The sequence below is a fragment of the Cyprinus carpio genome, chromosome B24 (assembly GCF_018340385.1).
Source record: "Cyprinus carpio isolate SPL01 chromosome B24, ASM1834038v1, whole genome shotgun sequence".
NCBI classification, from domain to species: domain Eukaryota; kingdom Metazoa; phylum Chordata; class Actinopteri; order Cypriniformes; family Cyprinidae; genus Cyprinus; species Cyprinus carpio.
The window spans coordinates 2,560,225-2,584,675 of record NC_056620.1 but is presented as its reverse complement, the minus strand read 5'-3'; the positions used below and the strand labels follow the sequence as shown (position 1 = coordinate 2,584,675).

Genomic DNA, 24,451 nt, shown 5'->3' with positions numbered 1-24,451 from the left:
CCACTCCAGTCCATCACTTAATGTCTTCAGAAGCAAAAAGTTGCATGTGTGTAAGAAACAAATCCATTATTAGGATGTTTTTAACTTTAGATTGTTGCGTCAGACTAAAATATGGATCCTTAATAATGCTTCCTCCAGTGAAAAAGTCTATCTCCTGTTGTCACGTCAAAATCCACCCACGTTTTGGCTTGTAAACAGCTTGATCTGTGCAGACAACATTTCCACTGGAGGAAGCAATATTATGCATTATGGACTCATATTTTAGCCTGAAGCAATGGTTTAAAGTTAAAATGCCTTAATGATGGATCTGTACCCATTCGCTGCAAAGCATCCTTCTAGTTCACAAATATTCTCCAACTTGTGTGTGAGACAGGTTTCCAGAATGATGTACATTAACACAGACAGTGTGTGCAAATAAAAACCTGTGCAACAGGACTCCCAAAACTTTTGCAAAGCCACCCAATCACATTTTGTGAAAGCACTTGCACTTTTTTAAAACAATATACATCAGACAATGTGTGTAAGTGCCGTCTGAGGCCGAGACTAGGGTTTCTCCATCACTTTTTCAAGGGCACGACCTCCTCTGCTGCACCGCCGCTGTAATTGAAGATGAGGGGGTAATCAAAGCAGTCCTGGGACCCCCTGAGCACCGGTGCCTAGACTAGATACTCGAAGGATGAGACAAATGGCCAAAACTCAGGGGTGGATCCCTGTCCTCCTCTCCTCTAGTTTTTCTGCTGATCGTCTGCTCGCCCCTCCCGCGAGCCTCTGAGGAGTTACTGCAGCTTACTGTAGGGAGGTGTTGGGTTGCGGATACGTGCGAAAGAGCTTTGAAGAGAAGGAACCGCATCCTGACCTCAAACTAGCTGAATGTTTTAAGCAGCCTATGCAATAGAGGTCAAATGAATTCAATGATTATTTCTCCCAAAATCGAAAATTGTGTCTATGTTTACTCGCCCTGACATTGGTGCAAACCTGTATGAGTTTCTTTCTTATGTGGAACACAAAATAATATATTTTGAAGGCTGTGCCCGTCGTTGTTTTCCATTCAAAAAAAAAGAATGAATGGAGAAAACAACATAGACGAATCATGAAAGAGATCCACACGAATCACGCACTGAAATTGACGTCTTTGTTCCCTGAAAGTCTTCACACCTTCCAGGGCTTCATGATTCAGATCTTCTCACTGTTTCTGGCTGGACGTCTAAATGATTTGTTCACAAATCTGAATGAATCATTTGAATCACTCGATCTGGCCACAGTGGTTGTCCGTTTAAGAGTTTCTGAAAGATTTTCAGTGAACTTAAATCTTGCTCTACTGCGGTATTATTTCAGTATTCTTTATATGCTATCATAGCACTTAGAACTATTTTTAAAGTGCCTTTTATCTCAGTATTTTTAGTTTTTTGTTATTTTATGTGCATTTGTCATGTTATTTATTTTTATTTTTTTTCTGTTTCAGTTTTAGTAATTTAAGAATTTCAACTTTAACTTACATACTACTGCAATTTTTACAATTATTTTGAATGGCCTTATATTTTAAATGGTCAGTTTAGTGTAAGTTTTAGTAATGTGCTTCTGCCATTTATTCCGTTTTATTTATATTTAACTATTCTGTTTCAGTTTTAGTCATTTTAGTATTTGAACATTATGAAAACATTTATTATTCATTTAAATTGGCTAGATTTTTTTATATTGTTAGTTTTCATTTTAATATTTAGTGCAAATTTTTGTCAGTTTGTTTTGTGCTTTTGTCTAATTACTTTTTATATTTACCTTTTTTTTTCCAGTTTTTCCTTCACTGTAAAATAACAGAAAAAGTACTGGCAGCTCATTACACATGACATTATCCATTTATTTTATGGACATTGCTCTAAAACAATGCAATGAAGTGTAAAATTCAAAATACTGGTAAAACACCTGTAAAAAATTAATACAGAAAAGATCATTCAAATTATACAGTATCTTTTGCTCTATTTTTACAAAAATTATTATCATTATTATATATATATATATATATAGATATATATATATATATTTTGTTTCATTGTATTTCATTTCCGTGCATTTCAATGAGTTTCTAATTTTCATATCTAATATTTATATTTTGTTTTATTGTATTTCATTTCCGTGCATTTCAATGAACATGGACAATTTTTATTAGATTTTCTTTATTTTTTTACAGTTACAGCACTGATCTGTTTCTCACACACAGCATCATAAGAGTTCAGAAGACTTTTATGATACTTTTATGGAAGCTTGAAAGCTTCATTTCTCATTTATTGCAATTGCACAGAAAGAAATCTGTCTCCAGATTTTCACCCACAAGGGTTAATAAATGATAGCATAATTTAAATTTTTTGTGTGAACTGTTCTGTTCAACAAACTGAATCAAACAGAACAGAGCAGAAGGTGATGGAGGTCGAGAAAATTGAGAACCACGTTATTCACTTCACCACTGCCATTCTACTCCAGAAATGTAAAAGAGAAAGAGGGAAGAGCTTTCTGAGGAAAGACGGAGACGATCTGAGGAGACAGCTGGATATAATCTTTCTCTCCATCTCACTCGCTCGTTTTTTACTTCGGGGTCTGTTTATACCTTTGAAAATTTCAGTAGGAGGCTAAATGTTTGCTTTCATTTACTCAAGCTCGTTGAGTTCTTGACGCCAAGCACCCTCCCCTCACGTCTGTCATCCCTTAATTTCCACCGTCCCGCTCGTACGGCGCTCTGAGCGCTTCATTAATGGCTTGTAATGCCTAACAAGGGCATAGGAACGGCCCTCCGGCGCAGTATCCCGCACCCACCGCAGAGAGATCCAGGGTTTGTGCTTGAACAGACTCCACATTCCCACATTCACAGGTTTATTCCTGGCCACCGCCGTTTCCACGGTAACCCATACCTGCCAAACGCACACCATCACGTCTCGCATGGTGTTTGATAATAAGTTTATGATCAAAATAACTTTCTTAACATTTAATCACTTATCTATTGGGTAACACTTTAGTTTAGGGACCAATTCTCACTCTTAACTAATTGCATGCCATGACACTATTTTAGATCCCTTAATCCGTGCCTGAACTTAACAGCTAGCATATGTGTTGCATATTTGTTTTTTGGTGACTAAATAAAACTTGATATTTGATACGAGTTTAAGGCTCATATAATGTAAACATGGAATGCAATGATGATTGAGAGATACATTTAAACATATAAGCATTCCTCAAAATATGTGACGAGTTTTACCTCAACAAACTCCTAATTTGCTGATTATTAATAGTTAGTAAGCTAGTTGTTAAGTTTAGGTTTGGGGTAGGAGTAAGAGATCTAAAATATGCAGAATAAGGCATTAACGTGCTTTAAAAGTATTAATAAACAGCCAGTAATAGGCATGCTAAGAAGTATAAACTATATACAAACTATCAGTCAGAGACAAGGCATGATGTAGTTTGTGTACAACAGGTTCATCTGCAAAGTTTTGATCATGCTGATCATTTAAAGACCTTAGAAATGTGTTGATCAAATATGATACGGTAGATATGATACAGGCTTTATAGGGTTAAATGTACAAACATGTTAAATAATGTGCTACAGGCCTTTCAAATGCCCTTCAGGTGCCCCGTCTACTTTACTAGAAAACCCCAGTGCACTCTGGGATTGAACTGGTCAATCAGTATGCTCAGATGTATCTGTGGATGACCATGTGTTGGAGTAGATTGGAAAATATCACAGTCGATTTGATTCTGGAATCATTTGGAGGTGGGTTTGACCTGACTTTGAAATCCTCGTCCATCCTTCTGTTTCCTGTGTGATTTAAACACAGCCTTCTCTTACTAAAGGGCACAGCGGGAAATATCTGATGTTTGCAGCACGAGTCTGAATTGCAAATGAATTCTCACCTGACTTTGCACTCGTTAACCTTTCCCTGCGAAATGTTTTATTATCTGCAGCGTTAACTGTACGTGAGCCGGTCTAGTCGCAGGCGAGTCGTCCGCACATCTGCATTCCCTTAAGGAATAGCGTACTGTAACTATGTGCATGTTTCATTGTCATTTCCAGTGTACGGCTACCACAGTTTTTCTGCAGTGTCTGCAGTTGATCCACAGAATAAAAAAAGAGCCGTGTGTGTGTGTGTGTGTGTGTGTGTCAATTAGGGTGTGTGTGTGTGTGTGTGTGTGTGAGACTGGGAATCTGCAGTGTGACATCCCAACAATGGGGTGCCTGCTGCAGCCGCATCAATTAACATGAGGCAGTGGCTGCTGCGCTCTGATTGGCCGAGAGATCTGTCATGTCACTTTGTCCTCCCGCCCTCACAGCTCCGCCTCCAGCGCTAGTGGAGGAGTAGGAGGACACGCCCCCTGTGAGCAGTGTGTGCATGTGCTGGTGTGTGCAGTGTAGTTTTAGCTGCTGCTGCTGCCCCCTTTTGGAGGAGCTGTGCACTCCCACACTTACATGCTGTTCACTCATTTACAACCAAATTATTCATTTCTTCCATATTTTAAAGGGTAAAATGCCAGAATGATTTTCCTAAAGGCTGTTAAGCTTGTAAATGTTCATTAATGTTCATTGACCCTGTAGTAAATGTAGGGCAAAGCCAAAAATTTCTTAACCTTCCTGACTGATATATTATATTATATTATATTATATTATATGTGTGTATTATATTATATTATATTATATTATATTATATTATATTATATTATATTATATGTGTGTATGTATGTGTGTATAAATGTATATACTAAATTATGTCGTTTAGATCTCTATATATAAAAAACACATTTCACAAAAAAATAAAAAATAAAACTTATATCTCAAAAACATTTTTTTAAAACAATATAAAAAAAAAAAAATTTTATATATAATAACACTGAAGACTTGAATGTTATAATTCAAAAAAATATCTTATACAACAAAAAAAAATACAATATAAATGTTATTTTAAATTGTAGTAATATTTTACAATATTATTATTTTATTATTATTTTTGATCCACATATATACAGATTTTACTGTATTTTTGATCAAATGTGAGTGCAGACTTGGTGAGCATAAGATACTTCCTTCAAACAAAAAAAATCTTACCAACCTCAAATATTATATTATTTTAAACTTGTATATTATATTATATTATATTATATTTGATATTATATTATATTATTTCAAAAACCATATTATATTATATTATATACGTATTACAGTAATACACACACATATATACTGCATATATAGTGTGTTTGTGTGTGTGTGTGTGTGTGTGTGTATGTGTGTGTGTATATATATCACTTCACAAAATTAGCTACCTGTCTCTTCAGCTAAACACAGAATTCAAGGAATTTTGACTAAAATAAACTAAAATGGTGAAGTTCAGTTTATTTAATTCATCCTATTTGAATCCATTTTTTTTTTTTTTTTTTTTTTTTTGAGATGCTATGGCTACAATGCATTTCCTATGAATACAGATAGGAACAAACATACAACACAACAAACAAAATTTTCTATAAAACAAAACTATTATAATAGTAATACACTCATACATATATAAACACATTTTGAACTGAAAAATATATATATATATATATGATTTTTCCTTGTGCTGTTTGCAGCACCGTTTGAACTGAAAATTTAGCCTTCACTTCCTACGCTCTGGAATCCAACACTAAAACAGCACAGCGCTCTGTGATGCTGACGTAATCCTGAAGACTTGATTAGCTTGTCCAGGTGTGTTTGATTAGCATGAGAGCTGAACTCCGGCTCAATAGCCCTGTATTAGACTTTCCTATTAGTCATGTCATGATTAATTTGGGCACTCTGAAGCACACTCTAAGGCTGCTGTTTGCTCTCTGTGAGGGTGTGGAGTAACGTAAGGCCACTGTTTTCTGAAGAATTAATCAATTCATGAATGTCTCTGTCCTTAATGTCATGAAGACACTCACCTGTGGCTCTCTGTGTAGTAAAGCGGCATCCATCATGAAGCTATGCGTAGATCTGCACCATCTGGCCATGTTTGGGTTTGGTTCTCAAACGTATAGGACAGCCAGCAGTAATCTCCCAGAATCCCCCATCTCTGACAAACAGGCAGCTGTTGTGCTGTCTTTGAAATTCTGTGAAAACATCTGCCGCCAAATCTACAGGGAGCACAAATATAGATGCTGGCTTCCTCCAAGGAGCCTTTAAGAGTGTCTGCGAGTTTAAGGAAGCCAAAGCCATCATCTAGGATAGACTTGAGGAGTCTGAACTTGATTTACACATGTGTATTGGTTCTCATGTTCTCCTCTTGTAGTCCTCGCACATCAGTGTTTCTCAATACACTGAACTCATTCAAAATAATAATAACTCATAATTGTAGTAGTGATGATGGATGATGCCACTGATATTGATAAATCTAGAAAACAGGGTGGCTGATGGCAGATGGCTGATATATTTAAAATAATAATAATAATATTGACTGCAAATAAGAAAAAAGGTAGTAGTAAGAGCCATTTATATTGATATATCTAGTTGACATATTTAATAAAATGTAATGACTGCAAATAAGAGACCATATACTTATATAATAACATTTTATTTTATTAAATATAATGATTATAATAATGTATACAATATATATATTTTTTAATTTCATTTTATTTTTGCTAGTTTTGATATTGATATCTAGAAAGCAGGGTGGCTGAAGGCCAATATGATGCGGATATATTTAATAAAACTGACTGCAAATTAGAAAAAAAAAACTGTAGCTGTAACATTACTATGTATAATTGTAGTAGTAGTAATAATAATATACTACAATACAATAATATATATATATATATATAATATATATATATATATATATATAGATATATAATATATATATATATATATATATATATATATATATATAATATATATATAATACAATAAAAATGTGTGTGTGAGAGAGTGAAGATGTTGGTGATCTTTAGTGTGTGTGTGAGAGAGTGAGAGAGAGGGTGTGTTTGCTGGATGAGTTTGCACAGGTGCCTCCCTGGAGTGTGATGTACCCAGCATGCACTGCTGATGTCAGGCCAAACAGAAAGAGCACAAACCCGTGCTGAGGAGAGTCAAGAGTCATGCCATGCTGTCCTTTTCACTTGGTCAAGAAAAGCGTCCTCTTCACTATATTAACAACATTCATGTCTGAATATCCATTTTGGCTCAGAACCAAAGCTGTTCAGAGTCTTGAAAGCATTAAAATATTATTATTCTTGAGTAAGTGATCCTTTAATATGTAACAATATTTTCTTAGAGAAAAGCCTTTGCACACTTTCTACACTCATGCCCTTCAGAACTTGCCAATTTGCTTTCTGAAAAAATTGTTTTTCATGACATCATTTCCTGTTTTATTTGTTTTTGTTTTGTTTTCTGTTTTGCTTTGTTTTTGTTTCTTTTTTTGTTTTTGTTTTTCATCAATCATCAATTTTCTCTGGTTTTCTGATTTTCTTATGTTCTTCTGTTGTCTTTTTTTTTTTGTTGTTGCTTTGAAATTCTTTTTTTGTATTATTTTGTTTGTTTGTGTTTTTATTATGTTTTTGTGTTTTGCTTTGTTTTTCTGTTTTTGTGGGTTTTTTGTTTTTGTTTTTTATTTTATTTTTTCGTCATTGTTTGCTTTGTTTTCTGGTTTTGAGATGTTCTTTTGTTTTCAGTTTTGTTTGTGTTTTTTGTTGTTGTCATAGTTTGTTTTGTTTTTTTTGTGTTGTTTTTTTATTTTCTGTTTTGGTTTTTGTTTAGTTTTTTTTGCTTTGTGTTGTTTTTGCATGTCTAAAATCTTACACAAATCCCAAATATCACTAAAAAAATTTTAACTCATTTAACACAATAACATAACACAAAAGAAATCTACAATAAGAGTTGGGAAAGTTACTTTTAATCTCAACCAAACGACATAACGAAAGATAGATAGATTTTGTACACAGATTGTACCTTTTTTCTGAGACTACGTGTTAGTGTTGTTTACACCAACAGTTTAGCATCAGTCTGACCTTATACTTACTAAATACTTGACTTAATTCGAACCAGCTGGCCGCTTGACTCCTCTGTTTGGCACCTGGACCATAATGCACCTTGCTCATCCCATCAGTCATCCGGCTGCGCTCCCTCGAGATCCTGCGCTCGTCTGCGTCAGTGCCCCGCTCTCCTCTGTTTTAAAGAGAGGTTATGGACAGCGGCTGAAGTTGACAGATGGTCCGTGTCACAGGGACGCAGGGAGTATTTACTGAGGGCCGCCCGTGCTCCGAAATGGATCTTAATGTTCCTCTTTGCTGAGCCATCACTATGAAAAATGAACATGTGCACCTCCTTCGCCAACCTTGCATCTTTTTCTTCCGCTCTGGCTTTTGCCGCACGTTCTGGTGCGTCTTCTTAACCGATGGCTTTCTTGACTCTCTTTGAGACGTCTTTAATAGAGCAGCCGTGTGTTGCGTTTAGCCGAAGCATCGGTCAAACACAAAGTGCTGGTGTAGAGGAGGCCTGCGGTGTTTCTGGAGCAGACGAGGCTGCTGTGGACGGGATGACCTGCAGCGGTCCTGCTGGACTCATTTTGCACTCTGTAAACAAATTTAACACGAGGGGATAATTAGAGAAAGATTATGCTTCTGCTGAGAAATCACAGCTACTGTACAATCACTTCTCTTATTCTGGGTTGTTTCATTTTAGACAGACCTGATGATACATGCATGAGTTCCAACATGATAAATATCTTTACTTGTGACAGATCGATATAAATTTAGATTTGTGATTGTGATGGAACCTAAAGGAAGCAATTTATTGTATTTTATATAGTGTATGTATATATTTCCATATATGCAGTGTGAGGGGAAAATATTAAATATCATATAATATAGACAAAACAATGTTCCCAAAACCAAATCATTGTTTTTTGTATTGTCATTTAGACTGAAGTAAATTATTTTAAAAACAAAGTCAGTATTTTTTTTTTTTTTTTTTGGAGAAACACAGAAAGTCCATGGGTGGTATTATTTTTTTTTCTATTTAGATAATAATAATAATGTTAATTAGCCTATTTGTGTTAAATATAATTTGTTGATAACTCATAAAAATGCATTTTCTTTCTTCCTTTCTTTCAAATGTTGCCTTCCTTCAAATTTTGGACCCCATTACTAAATTCTGTGCTAGTATTTAACATTTAACATTTTCAACAAACTTCTGAAAGCAGAAAGCGATTCACTTCACTTATTCACAATAGCAGTCCCTTTTTCATCCAATATTTATTCTGTGAATTTTTAGGAATTTAATTTCCACAGTTTTGGAACTCCTGTCGTTCTTAGTTGATTCTTCTTTATATCGGCCATTATTGCCATTTGTGATCAAATGCATTTGCCTCAATCTAAATTTCTGACGACACACTTCATCTGCTCTCTATTTTACTGGTACCAGTGTTAGAAAATGAAAAACTACTCAAATTGTTCAACCATTACTTTTTACATATTCATAACCAACATTAGACCAGACGTTTTCAACAGCAGCTGTTTATCAGATACTGATCAAATACTGCCCTTTCTGAGTTACATGCTCCAGAGATGTGCTGCTCACATTCATTCTCAGCAGTTCGACTGATCGTACAGTTTGATCAGTTTGTACTGTCCTGCAGTGTTGGTGATGGATGTTTCGAACACTCAGTTTTCAGACACAAACGGTTTGTCCTCTTTCATCGTGAAGGCCACATCTCTGGCCTGATTCTCTGTCCAGTATTGATTTAACTGCTGAAAAAGTGGACAAACAAAGATTACAACATATTCTTTGGACTTTAGTGCACTTTCCTAACACAATTGCTCTGATATTACGTGCATATCTGCCATTCAACACCGCTGTATTTTGCCTTATTTAAATAAAGTGCTGTGAAGTTCCTCTCATCAGTTTTTCTGAAGGTTTATGAACAAATGTTGTTCTTTGTTGTTGTTGTTTTTTGGAGGGGTGTTAATAGGTTAAAACATTAACTGTGATTAATCTTGTGTTTTTAGGTACAATAATTAATCTCAGAGTTTTAATATCTGAAATTTGCCTCTCAATATTTTCCTTTCAAAGTGCGTTCCGCTACTTTGGATGTTAACAGTTACATAAAATCTCTCTCTCTCTCTCTCTCTCTCTCTCTCTCTCTCTCTCCTCTCTCTCTCTCTCTCTCTCTCTCTCTATATATATATATATATATATATATATACACACACAATATATATATGTGTGTGTGTGTGTGTGTGTAAATATATATATATATATTATATATATATATATATATATATATATATATATATATATATATATATATATATGTCGCCTATATAAGCACAACTTATATTTTTGTTCAATTTTGATTATATATAGATTTTTTTTTAATATATATATATATATATATATATATATATACGATTTTGATTTTTTTTTTTTTTTACATATAATACAAAAAAAAAAATAAACAAAAATATATAATACAATAACATGAATGTGCATAAGAATGTATAAATATAAAATAAATAATTTTATGAGAACCAAATAATGTCAAATGAGCAAAGATATTATTGGTTTTCTGGTATTGTGTTAGTGGTGCAATATTTTTGTTGGTAAAATTGAGATTTGTTCATTAAAATTTGCCTTCAATTGACTTTTCTTTTGATAAAAGTCCTATCTTTAATCTATAAATGAATTAGTCATTGAAAAGTTCTCTCCCCAACATTTACTGTTAAACAAGGAACCAGTCATGAGACTGTGTACGTATGGGACGTTTATTTATTTAATACTGTAAATAATATAGTGTTAAACATATTTAATCTTTCTGCTTTTTTAACTTTGTCAATTCTCAGAATTTGCCGTGATCTCTGTCCTTTGTCCTCAGGTGTGCATAGGGAAGATGTTTGAGATCCAGAAGACGGTCGTTGAACAGGAGGGAAAGAAGAGCGACTGATGTGTTGGAGTGGGTGGGGGGTCTTCCTCTTCAAACATCTGCATCAGGCCGGTCATGATGGGTCTGTCCCACGTCCCCTCATGTTTACACAGTCATTTAAGATTCTGCGGGCCATCAAATGATTTAGAATTGTACATAATGTAGTATTTTTCATGCTTTTGTGGTTAATGTTACAATAAAATCATGTCATTCACATTTCTTTGTGTGAGTTTTCTGTAAATGACGGTTTTCATTGATCTGTTTCTTAAAGGTTGGTTTCACAGAGGGTAAAGGTGTCTGACAAGGCCAAACGGTTAAAAATAGCTCATTCTGTTAGTTTTCAGTCAGCGATGACCTAGTAAAAGCTGACAGGTATAAAGATCACATTACCCAACGCCTACGAACAGAGTGTGTATAGCAAAAGCAAGCAGTTTTGTTAAAAGTCTTATGTTCGTGGCCTAAATATGGCCCAGTTCTAAGTGCATCACGTAAACAGAGATCTAAATTAAATTACGTGAATTCATGAGGCAGATAGAAGCACAGAAGCACTTGCATTAATCCATACAGTGTTAAAGAGAATTAAAATAAGACTCTTTTATTTAAACATTTATTTCATTGTGATATTAAAGCAACATATTAAAAAAGAATATGATTTGTAGTCATTATATTCTTTAATTTATCTAGATACATATTTGTTCAAATATTTCAGTATTTTTTCATCAAGTTTACTATTAGTTTTGCTACTTTTAGTAGCTTAAATATTCATATTCCCATAAGATGTAATGCATTTGCCCAACTTATTGTACATATTAGACCTTCATCTTTTAAATAGTAAATGACAAATCCTGTATACTCTATGTAATATTGTCTAACAACCAAATCTTACATAATTAACATCTGATCTATATTTACTTGAGCTGTTTTATTTACAAATCTGGAACGTCAGCCTTGATATCCACTTCACATCCACAATGTTTGTTTGTTTTTTATTTTGAGTTTTGTTTTGGTTTATATAACATTGACTGTGCAGATGTTCTATATGCAAATAAAAATGAAAAACATGCACACTATATAACCAAAGATATTTTAATTGCATCTCAATGGTTGTCATTTCATCCTGGTACTGTTGTGTCAAGTCGGAAAAAAAGGAAATGGTTGCATACAGTAACATAACAAAACTGCATAGTGCTGCACTTTGTCCAGCATCATTTGCTGAGTATAATCCCAGCCGCTAAATGAAATCACTTCTGCATTCATGAAGAACATTTACATATTTTCAAACAAACATTTGCATATTGCAGAACAGAAGACCTTCCCTCTGCACTGCTCGTAGTCAAACAGATGCATAGAGCATACAACGCTTGGAGAAACTGCAGCAAAGCTGGACTTTGGTTAAAATGACAGATAGTTTATCTCTTATTACAGACCTGCTTTACTATCAACACAGCCGATCTCTGTCCTCAGAACTCTAAACATTTATTTTTAATGTCTTCCATCACTGTATTTAACTATGGAAGCTTGTTTCCACCACAGGACAAAAATAATAATATTAATAAAGGTAACTGCAATTGCTTTTTTTAAGTCTTAAAAAATGTATAATTGCTAGATGTAAACGTGCAAATACGATAAAAAGTTTTTTTTTTTTTAATGAACTTTTATTTTTATTCTGCAGCAGGAAAAAACAAAAACAAAACAGCATAAAGTCAGAACTGCAAGAAAAACGTCAGAATTCTGAATTTATGTATCACAATTCTGATTTTTTTTCCCCCAGAATTATGAGTTAACAAATGTCATGATGAATACTCTCAGATCAAACTACATTCATTTGTCCCAAATGGAACTGCTGATTGTCCATAACTCATTTCATTCTTCATTCCAAAGAACTTGACAGTGTCAGTAATTGTGCATGAGCCATGATAGAAACAACACATTTTGCATTATTAATAAATGGCTTGACTCATTTGTGAAGGAAAACCAGCATAAAGTAATGTGTGTGATTCCCTGCATCATTTCACTATACAACACAGTAAATTCTTTCATCATTTACTCATCCTCATGTCATTTCAATTTGTGTGACTCTCTTTCTTCTGTGGAACACAAAAGGAGATGTTTGGGAGAATGTCCACGCTGCTCTTTTCCATTCAACAAAAACACATAGCAGCCGAAAGAGGGGCTGTCAAGCTTAAAAAAAAAACACCATAAAGTATAGTATAAAGTCTATAAAGTCTGTGTGAGTGAAAAAAGAGTCAGAAATTTACATACTGAAAAGCTTCTCCTCCTCTATAGCTCCCATATCTGATTTGAATAGTCAAAAGTGTCAAATTTCATTGCTTCTATGTGTCTGGAGGCACGTCCATGCTTTTGAAAGGTCTGGACCTGAAGGCAAATGTATGGAAACCTGGTTCTGCTACAGCATTAAAAAAAAAAATAATAATAATAAATAATTGTAACTTTTTATCTCACAATTCTGACTTTTTGTGACTGCAAGACATAAACTCAGAATTCCCTCACTCCCCCATGTTTTTCACAGAATAAAACAAAAAATAAATTATAATTGCAACTTGTATGACAATTATGACTTTTCTTCATAGAACTGCAAGTCCACATCTCGCAATTCTAAGTTTTCTGAACATTTCTGAAAGTCTGACTTGTGAGATAAAAAGTCGTAATTATCTTTTTGTATTTCATTTTATTTATTGATTTGTTTATTTATTTATTGTTCCTATGACAGAACAGGCTTCATTTCAAATGTGACGGCTGCAGAAGACAAGATTTTTGGCAAATAATAAAATAAAAGTTATAAAAGTATGTGATATTAGAATTTTAGAACATAACGGTCAGGACATATGGGCCAATTTTTGGTGCGCTTTTATGGTGTTTTGGGGCTCAACAACCTTCATCCACTTTCTATGAGCAGCTTGGAAATTCTGCAAAATATCTTTCCAGAGAAGAAACAACGGGTTTGGAACAACACGAGGGTGACTAAATGATGAAGGAAATTTCATTTTTTGTAAACTCTTTCTAGGAGATGTCAATCCACGGTGTATATCCTTCGTCCTTGATTGCTGAAACCTCTTCGACGGCAGTAACAGTTCTCGGTGAAACGCGCAACGAATCCTTGCGTAAAAGCACACCCCTTCATACCGCGTGGAAAGCCGCGGTCTCGCTGGATGACGAGCTGTGATACTTCAGGGAATAGTTCATCCCATCGTTGTTGTCCCAGAACTCAGAGATATCATCCCTCATGTACACGGCGAAATGCACAGCAGCGCTCGGACCTAAGAAAGGAGGCGTGTACATGGTGAAGGAGAAGCGCTCTCCGCGCGTCTTGTGCTCTGTGGGCACGGGGATGGCTTGCGCATCCACGAACGACAGCCAGTCGTTGAAAGTATACCTGACCCCGACCTCTCGCCCACCCATCGCCCGTATGATCCCACGGACATCAAACTGCATGACCGTGACGCTCTCCAGCGCGACGCGGCAGCGCGTCAGCCGCGTCTCCAAGTCGCCGGTGTCCACGGGCGTCTTGAACGCCGGGACCAGATAGTCCAGAGCCAGAGAGGACTTGATGTTCACGCACAAGTCATCCATGAACTCCCGGTCCTTGTGGAGAGGGAAGCTCTTTAGCCTGGTGAAGACTTTAGCTGGAATCTGAGGATCCTCGCTGGTGCTGAAGTGCTTGACGCTCGCCAGATTCAAGCCGAGCGCGTCCGCGAACTTCACGCGTTTCCTGCAGTTCTGGGAGATCTGGTGGTACAGGTTCGCCTGCTCTGGATACGCAGGTAAGGACTTGGCTCTTCTCCTGTCTTTCAGGTACTCGGGTATCTCCTCGGGTTGAAGATCATCATCGGAGTCCAGTCCGTTCTCCATCTGCTCCTCGTTCATTATGTCCATCATCCCAGGTTTGTAATCTCCGATGACAGAATGTTCCAGGAGAATCTCTCCATATATGCGCGGTCCTATATTGGTGGTTTGTCTAGTAATCAGTTACATGCCACGCCCACCGCTGCTGTATACTAGACAGATAAATGAGAGAATTCAGTGGGTCAGAGAGAGAGAGAGAGAATCAACTATACACACTTATTCAGTTGTTGTTGTTGTTTTTCTGGAATCATTGGCTATAAAAAAAATTGTTTGTTTTGTGACATAAATGATTGAGCTCATTTGTTCATAATATAAAAATATAATATAATAATTACAGCAGTACAGTACTTTAATTTATTTAGAACACAATTTATAAATAAATAAATAATTTAAAATATTGTCAAAATTTCTAGATTATAGCATGACAGTGCTACATGCAGTAATGTTAAAAATTTATAGTGTAATGTGTTATCTAATTCACTGACCAGCTCAGGAATTATATCTTTAATATACTCCAAAATATATTTGAGTGAAAATAAATAAATGAATAAATAAATTAAAAAATATATATATTTACTACATTTATAAATAATGAAAAACATTTTCCTCAATATATCATTAAAGTACTTTATATTTAATAAATGAATAAAAGTACATGCTATAATGTGAAGTTTTGAAGTGACCTATACAGCTGTTCTCTTCTTTAGACTTCGTAGCTCATGCTGCGTTCCAAGAGTTTTTATATACAGTATAACATCTCTGGGATTCCTTGCGCTTTTACTTGTGTGTTTTCACTTGCTGTTGTGTGTATGTGTGTGTGGAAACTGTCTGTTTTATCTCACTCAGAGCATGCCGTTCCAGAGCTGTGTGCTGCTAGTGACATATATAACACCTGATGCTCTGACAACATAGGAAACTATTTATTAACAGATCTTTTTCCTTTGAAATATAGTTTACTATTAACGTCTTGTTTATTGAAGAACATCACATTCACAATCATGCCCTTGTCCTCACAAACCTAACCACCAAACACCTACGAGACATGGACATTCAGTAAAAGTGCTTTAAGGGAAACATTCAAACAGTTGCTGGAAACGGGCAACAGGTTTCTGCCCAGATTTAACCAGCAAACATGTAAACAGGCTACAAAGTGTCCATATGTGTCTCTGTGTCAGTACAGCAGTTCTTGCTGCTGTCCCATCTAGTGTCCGCAGGTCAGTGAGATCTTCAAAACACGCTGTTATCACAGACAAAACAAACACACTGTTACAACACCATTAATGTCCAGCTACAACACGAGTTCACAGATACACTTGACCTACGGCTTTTGATTGACGTTTACATGGATTTAGCATTGTGTAAACCCATAGTCCAACAGCAGTTTAAATGTTATTACAGGCTTAAAGCACAATACATGACATGATGAGCAGGGCTGGGCAAAGATACATCAAAAGGTATTTTCAAATAAAATACCAAATACCTTAACTTTAAGTGTATCAGAATATGCAGCCACACCATGTATCAAAATAAACTACTGTATTTGTGTTTTAAAAATACTAAGAAATACTTTTACAAAGGAGCATGAAATTTCTTCGCAAACCTTCAATCGATTGGCTTATTTGATCTCTCCCTTCACCATATATGACCTTGGTCCACAAAATCAGGCATAAGGGTCAATTTTTGGAAATTGAGATTTATACATCATCTGAAAGCTGAATAGATAAGCTTTTATTGATTTGTTCAGATCGGACAATATTTGTCTGAGATACAACTATCTGAAAATCTGGAATCTGAGGGTGCAAAAAAAAAAATCAAAATACTGAGAAAATCACCTTTAAAGTTGTCCAAATGAAGTTCTTAGCAATGCATATTACTAATCAAACATTAAGTTTTAATATATTTACAGTAGGAAATTTACAAAATATCTTCATGGAACATGATCTTTACTTAATATCTTAATGATTTTTGGCATAAAAGAAAAATCAATCATTTTGACCCATACAATGTATTGTTGGCTATTGCTACAAATATACCCCAGAGACTTAAGACTGCTTTTGTGCTCCAGGGACACATATTACACTAACTCAGCTGATTAAGTAAACAATGTTTGATAGCAACATAAAGTTGTGCAATAAATCTGACATATGCAACCAGTTAACAGATCAAATATTCCCATATCCCTGTGATCTCCCAGATGAAGGTTAGTTTTAAAGTAACCAACAGTTTAATGTTTAACAGTCTGAGAATGACTCATAATTGTATCCTAATTTAGTTACTTGGTGCTTGGTATCAAAAGGCCAATGACAAACAAGTCATTCATAAGAAGACAACTGATGGCTCCTGTATTCATAGCATCTAGTTTCTGCATTTTTATGATGTCACCATGTAGACTTACTTTAAAACTACAAAAATACAAAACACTAAAGTATTTTGATACAAAATATGAAGCCATTTTTATCAACCCTATCAAATACAAATTACAAAATCCTATTTTATATTTGAAATACGTATTTCAAATACATGTATCATAAACACTGCCCATCCCTGATGATGAGGACTTAGGCTATTTAATAATCAAAATAAAATCTGATATTTAATATGAGCATATATTCTGGCTCTATTTAACTGTAACACACTCGGACAGAAGAGTCAGAACAATTACCACATCAGATCCAAACGAGGAATATGAAACAAGGTTTTTGCAATGAGGTGCTTCACCAGCAGATGTCAGTGTTGTAACATTTCTTGGTCTAATATAAATATGGCGAGATCAAAACTATTTCACACTTCTGAATGTCACTCCAATGGACAACAAAATATCAAACTAGATATCTGCACTTAAAGATGATGATGAGGAGGAGGATGATATAGATGATGTTTCTTGATAGGATCAGGTTTGGAGAAATGTAACATTGCATCAGTGTCTCATCAATGGATGCTCTGTAGTGAATGGGTGCCGTCAGAATGAGAGTCCAAACAGCTGATAAAAACAACAAAACAACACACAACCAATCCACCGACAACACACAATCAGTTAACATCTTGTGAAGCAAAAAGGTGCACGTTTGTACAAAACAAATCCATAATTCTGATGTTTTAAACTTTAAACCATTGCTTCTGGCCAAAATATGACTATATAATCTTTAATAACGCATTCTACAGTGAAAAAGTCTGAATCAGGAGAGAAATCTGCACAGATCAAGCGCCGTTTACAAGTGAAAACAGTCCCAAAACATTCTAAACAGATATATGGGTGTATTTTTATGTGAGAGACAACAGGAGATGGATGTATTCACTGGAGGAAGCGTTGTTATGGATGATATTTGATGGAGTTGTTTCTTATAAACATGCAGTTCGGCACATTTTTGGGTGAACTATTCATTAAAAGCTAGCTTAACATTTCTGAGTCATTCACCACCAGGTCTTAAGGTGATTTTTAGCTCATGTATGAAGTAAGTTCACAGGTGTAGTACATTATTACATTAAATATGGACATGATCCATGTGCACTTAACAATTAGAAACATCATAATCTCATGTTTTATCATTTATAATCTAACTTTTTTTAATTATGAAAAGTGGTCTTGTTCCATCTTTATGTTACATAATAAAATGCCATTCATTCATATTGTGTCTTTTTTCAAATGCAGGACCACTGTACATACAAATCTTCCTTATGTAATGCTACATTATAAAAATGCATGTGCATAAATTTGTACTGAAAAAAGATTCCAGAAAATCACATAATCAGTTTCTTTGTTTATTGGAATACAATAAAGCTGAATGATATGTCTGCTGCATTCAGTCAATGTGACATAAAACACTGGCACACGTTACAATGTGTCCTTCTCTCAGCCGTTCGCTTAAGTGTGGAGCAGCACTGAAACAGCAATGAACACACACACAGTAAACATCTGGAAGGATGTTTCTATGGGAAAGCTGCATGTATCTTATATCAAGTATATTACATTCATTTTTGTTAAAGAAAAAAAGGGAATGTATAAGCACCGTTTATGGTGGTACACTGATATGTATTTAAATGGCACATCAATGTGTAACTGGCAGCCAAAAATACGATCATAACCGTGTTGCTCTTCACTACAGATAATAACATGTGGTGACTTCTGATTGTCTAAGCACAGAATTATATTTTTGGTTAGGTTGTGTACAATCACATGTTGAACATGTTCATATTTTACCCCAAATTCAAAAGAAAAATATGAAATAGTTTTGCATAGAACAAATATAGAAAGTTATTTTATGACAATTAAACTAAATCTCTTCCCACTCTCTTTATGATAATGCAATATATATATGTGTATATATGTGTGTGTGTGTGTGTGTGTACAAACACTACTGATGAAAAGTTTGGGATCAGAACGATTTTTAATGTTTTTACAGGAGTTTTAATGTTTTTTACAGGACTTCTCCTCATCAAATCAAGTCTTTATTTATTTGATCAAAAATACAGGGAAAAAATTAATATTGTGAAAATATTATTGATATAAAATACAGTTTTTCTATTTTAATATACATTAAAATCTAATTTATTTCTGTGATACAAAGCTGAATTTTCAGCATCATTCCTCCAGTCTTCAGTGTCACATGATCTTCAGAAATCATTCTAATATGATGATTTATTATCAGTGCTGGAAACTGTTGTGTTGCTTCATATTTTTTTGGAATCTGTGATACTTTTTCAGGATTCTTTGATGAATAAATTTAAAAAGAAGAGCATTTATTTAGAATAGAAATATTTTCTAACAATATACACTAGTGTTCAAAAGTTTGGGGTCAGTCAATTTTTTTTTTTGAAAGAAATTACAACTGTTATTCCGTGAGGATGTGTTAACTTGTTAAGAAGTGATCACAAAGATTTATATTGTTAGAAAAGATTTATATTTTGAATAAATGCTGTTCTTTTCAACTTTTTATTCATCATGAATCCTGAAAAAAGTATCAGAGTTTCCAAAAAAATATTTGTCAGCACAACTGTTGATAATTCTAATAATAAATCAGAATATTAGAATGATTTCTGAAGAATCATGTGACACTTTATACTGGAGTCATGATGATGGAAATTCAGCTTTGCATCACAGAAATAAATATTACTTTAAAGGATATTAAAATTGAAACCATTATTTTATATTGTAAAAACATTTTGCAATATTACTGTTTTTTTCTGTATTTTTGATCAAATAAATGCAGCCTTGATGAGCAAAAGAAACTTCTTTAAAAACATTACAAGTCTTACTGATCCCAAACTTTTGAACGGCAGTGTGTGTGTGTGTGAAGACGCAGTGTGTGTGTGTGTGTGTATGTGTGTGTGTGTGTGTGTGTGTGTGTGTGTGTGTGTGTGTGTGTGTGTGTGTGTGTGTGTGTGTGGTGTGTGTATGTATATATATATATATATATATATTTATATATATATAGTACACAAATATAAATAAAAAAATACAACCCTACAAATAATATTAACATAATTTACTACTAAATCTAACAAACACAATTCTTAACTTCACCAAACTCATTTCTTAACATAAACTTTTGATTTTGATTATAAATATAAATAAACATGAAGATTAACAACATTTTTTGAAACTAATTTTTTTCTTTGAGGAACAAAATCTTGTTTTTATGCGTGTGACAATTTTCAGGATATTCCCCACTTCAGCATAGACATTTCAACTGAATAAATGGTATACACACAGTATTACACGACAGAAAACAATTAGACAATCAAAACTTCATCTTTAGTATGTCAATTTATAAAGCTAGATCTAAAATATCCTTTCATGTATCATAAAAACATCTGTATATATATCAGTATTTAAATCTCAAGGGATATCTGACAACACACATTGAAAATAACACAAAAGTTGCCTTCATTAGTAGAATCTTTATGGTAATGGGAAAACCTGAAATGGATTAAGTGAGAGAAAGTGAGAGAACCAGCGCCTCATGGCTCCTCTGCCGTGTATATACGGTACATCATCGTGACGATTACTGCAGCGACCGCAGGTATCAACCAGTTTGACCACCAGCTGGAACAAGAGACCCAACGCAAGGTTTGGAACAAAGCACTTGGTAATTAACTTGAATTATTCATTGGAATCTTGCTTTTTCTGTGCTACAATGGAAAGTTTCAAGTGAAATTAAGATCACTCAAACAATGATAAAACATGAAGTGTGTTACAAGTTACAGCATCCACACTTAGCTTTGTGTGCGTTACCTTTATACAAAAACCTTGGGTTATTCTTAGGAATAGCATCTAGACGTTCATTTGAACTTACCTTGTGCTTTCCTGTACGGTCGTTGGATCCTATTAAACAGAAAACCAAATGCGTGTTTAGGTGTTTCCACACAATGCAACTTCAAAACAAAGAAAACTGTTTGAAAAATGATTTACGTACTGCTGGTTTGGCAAGCTTGTCCCTGTCATCCTGAGAGAAATGCAGAGGAGGAGAGGCATCAATAAAAACATCTCAGGCTTTTCCACACACTGATATTTTATCAACAAAGCAAATCAATTAGCATGTCTTACCGAGCACACTGTGACTAAAACCCATTAATCAGCTTTACAGTGGTTGTAAAAATAACTACTAAACAAAAATTAACAATATACAAAATATATATATATCAAACAACAATCGCATAAATATAAAATAAAAATACACATCACTGTTCTACATTATGTTTTTTGTGCTAAAAAAGGCTGCATGTATTTGATCATAAATACAGTAAAAAAAAAATCATAAATAAACACAATAAAAAATAATATAAAAAATATATCACACAAAAAAAAATTAATTTAAAATTTTAAAATATTTCACAATATTACTACAACTTATAATGACTATTTTCTATGTGAGTACATTTTAAAACGTAATTTATTCCTGTGATCAAAGCTGAATTCTCAGCATCATTATTCAAGTATTCAGTGTCACGTGATGCTTCAGAAATGATTCTAATATGTTGATTTGTTGCTTATGAAACTTTTCTGATTATTATAAATATGATGAAAACGGATCTCTTTTTTTCAGGATTCTTTGATGAATAGAAAAGTTCAAAAGAACAGCATTTATTTGAAATAGAAATCTTCTGAAACACTATAAACGTTTAATTGTCAATTTGATTAAATTAATGCAGCAATTAAAGTATTAACTGTTTATATATATATATATAATACACACATACAGTATTTTTGAAAATATGTACATGTATATACATTTATTATTTATATTATATATATATATATATATATATATATTATTTTATATTATATATAAATATATTTAATATATATATATATATATATATAATACACACATACAGTATTTTTGAAAATATGTACATGTATATACATTTATATATTTACATTATTATATTTTATATTATATATAAATATATTTAATATATAAACAACATTTTTCTTAAATATATACATGCATGTGTGTCTTTATATATACATAATAAATATACACAGTACACACATATATTATGTAAACAAAAACTTTTATTTTGTATGCGATTAATCATTTGACAGCACTATTTAAAATATTTTAAGTATTTATTTTAAAAATATTAATTTCTTTATATATATATATATGTATATATATATATATATATATATATATATATTAGGAGTCAAAGTAATCTAATAAATTATATATGTTTGTGTGTGTTTTATTTTCTATATGTTAAAAAAAAAGATTATTGCTATTTATTTAAAAAAAAAAAATTAATAATTATTTAGTCCTATGAATTTCTTTCTATCCTAAAAATAATTATTTAGTCCTATGAATTTCTTTCTATTTTAATTCTACTTCTTTAAATCTGAATTACTGTTCTGCATGAAAGGTGCAGAGTGCTGCTCTATTCCTGTCACAGAAACCGTCTGATAGCATCTGTGCTGAATCCGGCAGCGTTACAGATCCTCCAATAGGAATACAAATGGCTTCCAAGTTATTGATAGTATCTCAAGCCCCTGTATGTGTATGAAAACATCTCGGATTTCATGAGATACAACTATGACTCAACAGGTCTGATGTTGTCCAGGATGAGAAATCAAGACTTTTGATATCTCAGGGGGACTGAGAAGTCTGTTATTTTGATTGTGTGTGTTTTTTTCATTGAAACTATAAATCGATAATGACTTAATGACTATTCTGCCTTTTTGTACGTCAGCGCTGACTGATGGCTGCAAAGCAACGTGCAAAACAGACTTTGATAAACATGCATGGTGCAATTTAATATTACAGCCACTGAGAGCGGTCTAGCTTTTTTCTATTTTCATAAGAGTAGAAATAGAGCATGTTGTGAATATATGTTTGAAAGTGTTTCTCAGAAAGCACATAAGAACTTAATCAGCTGTGTCTGACACCATCCGATGTCTTAATGCTGTATCAAAAGGCCTTCTTCAGACTATTGCTCAACAGTAATACTGCGTTCTGGCAGACTCACTGGATGCAGCTCTCCTATGACCATAGAACTGGCCATCTCTCGTGCATCTGTCGAGTGTCCCACATCTTCGAAACTCTCTGTGGCATCTCCACCCGCCTGCTCCCGCAGCACCTCCTCTCCGCCCGGGTGCTGTGGACACCAGCAAACACATCAGATCATCAAGTTTAAAGCAAACCCACTAATGCTTACTGATGATATACCCTTTTGACCTTTGAAACATACTGCCAACGGTGCACCGAGTCATGCAACTTAAAAAACCTTGCGTGCATTTTTAGATCTAGCAAGAGTAATGTTACTAAATTAAGTAGTTCTCTAGATTTAGATAATATGGAAAGAGGTGAAAAGTCAGGTTTGGGTGGTTATATAATCCAGGTAGTGTGCAATGTAACTATTGCTTCACTTCACATAAACCTGAATTAAAAATGACTGTGCATTTGATCTTATAATTATATTAGGTTTTATTAAACAGGCCTACATTTCAGCATGGTTAATGCACTATAGTTAATTCCACACTTCACACATGAATTGCCAAATGTTGTAATCTTTTCGGTTCAACTTTGAGGGCACTTGGCAAAGGTCACTCCATTCAATACTTACTTTTCAAACTCTTGTGCAAGGCGTTTTTAAATGTATTCGTTTATAAACTCTTTGCATTATGTGTATTTTATTCCTAATATGCATTACACAATCTAGTGCAGTGGTGCTTTGCTTGTTTACACAATGCAATACATATAATGCATGCATTACACAATTCCAAAACGACAATATAGGCTACCTTCATGCGAATATTTTTGGCATCAAACTGAACATTAGAAGTTTTAAAACTCACCTCCTCGAGAAACTTTGTGACGTCGTACACTTTATTATTAATGATAATCCATGTGCTTTTAAAAGAGTTCCGTTCCTCTACCTCTGACAATCGATAATATTTAACATCCTTTCCGTCTGTTTCCTTGTTTTCCATTTGTTGGTTTAAATGTGTTATTTGTTCTTAGGGTTACAAAAAAACAGGGTTACAAAACTCTCCAAAGTCGCGTATCGATCAGCTCACGTACTTGTCTTCAATACTGGACTCAGCAACAATTGTATTTCCCAACTCGCCAGGCAACGCCCATTCCGCTCAGGACGAGATCTGATTGGACGATATCACGCTTGCGTTGCCTAGCGTATCTGTTTTGATTGGACCGAGTGCTGTCAATCAGCACAGTGGGTCA

The 24,451-nt window shown here is 34.1% G+C and overlaps 3 protein-coding genes across 4 annotated transcripts in view; 1 reads left to right on the top strand and 2 right to left on the bottom strand.

Moving 5' to 3' along the window:
• LOC109049668 (LYR motif-containing protein 4B) overlaps positions 1–11,126 on the top strand; it is a 48,160-nt gene extending 37,034 nt beyond the window's left edge. For both annotated transcript variants that reach the window (XR_006158470.1, XM_042752203.1), the window contains one exon: positions 10,863–11,126. Coding sequence is in view for 1 of the 2 variants with exons in the window: in XM_042752203.1 (XP_042608137.1) it covers positions 10,863–10,931 (69 nt within the window). In the remaining variant the exon portion in view is untranslated. The remainder of the gene's footprint in view (positions 1–10,862) is intronic.
• An 856-nt stretch (positions 11,127–11,982) lies between these two features.
• On the bottom strand, positions 11,983–14,897 carry ppp1r3g (protein phosphatase 1 regulatory subunit 3G; the record flags this gene model as incomplete). Its single annotated transcript, XM_042751890.1, has 1 exon — positions 11,983–14,897. A coding segment is annotated over one exon (849 nt), but the record flags the coding sequence as incomplete, so codon positions are not given.
• Positions 14,898–20,656: 5,759 nt separating this feature from the next.
• On the bottom strand, positions 20,657–24,331 carry LOC109049666 (cytochrome b5-like). The gene is made up of 5 exons (XM_042752039.1): positions 24,067–24,331; positions 23,238–23,366; positions 21,188–21,217; positions 21,068–21,096; positions 20,657–20,817 (listed from the first exon to the last, which is right to left on the bottom strand). Exons 1-5 carry the CDS (start codon positions 24,199–24,201, stop codon positions 20,733–20,735), a joined length of 408 nt encoding a protein of 135 aa, XP_042607973.1. The 5' UTR covers positions 24,202–24,331; the 3' UTR covers positions 20,657–20,732.
• Positions 24,332–24,451: the final 120 nt, after the last annotated feature.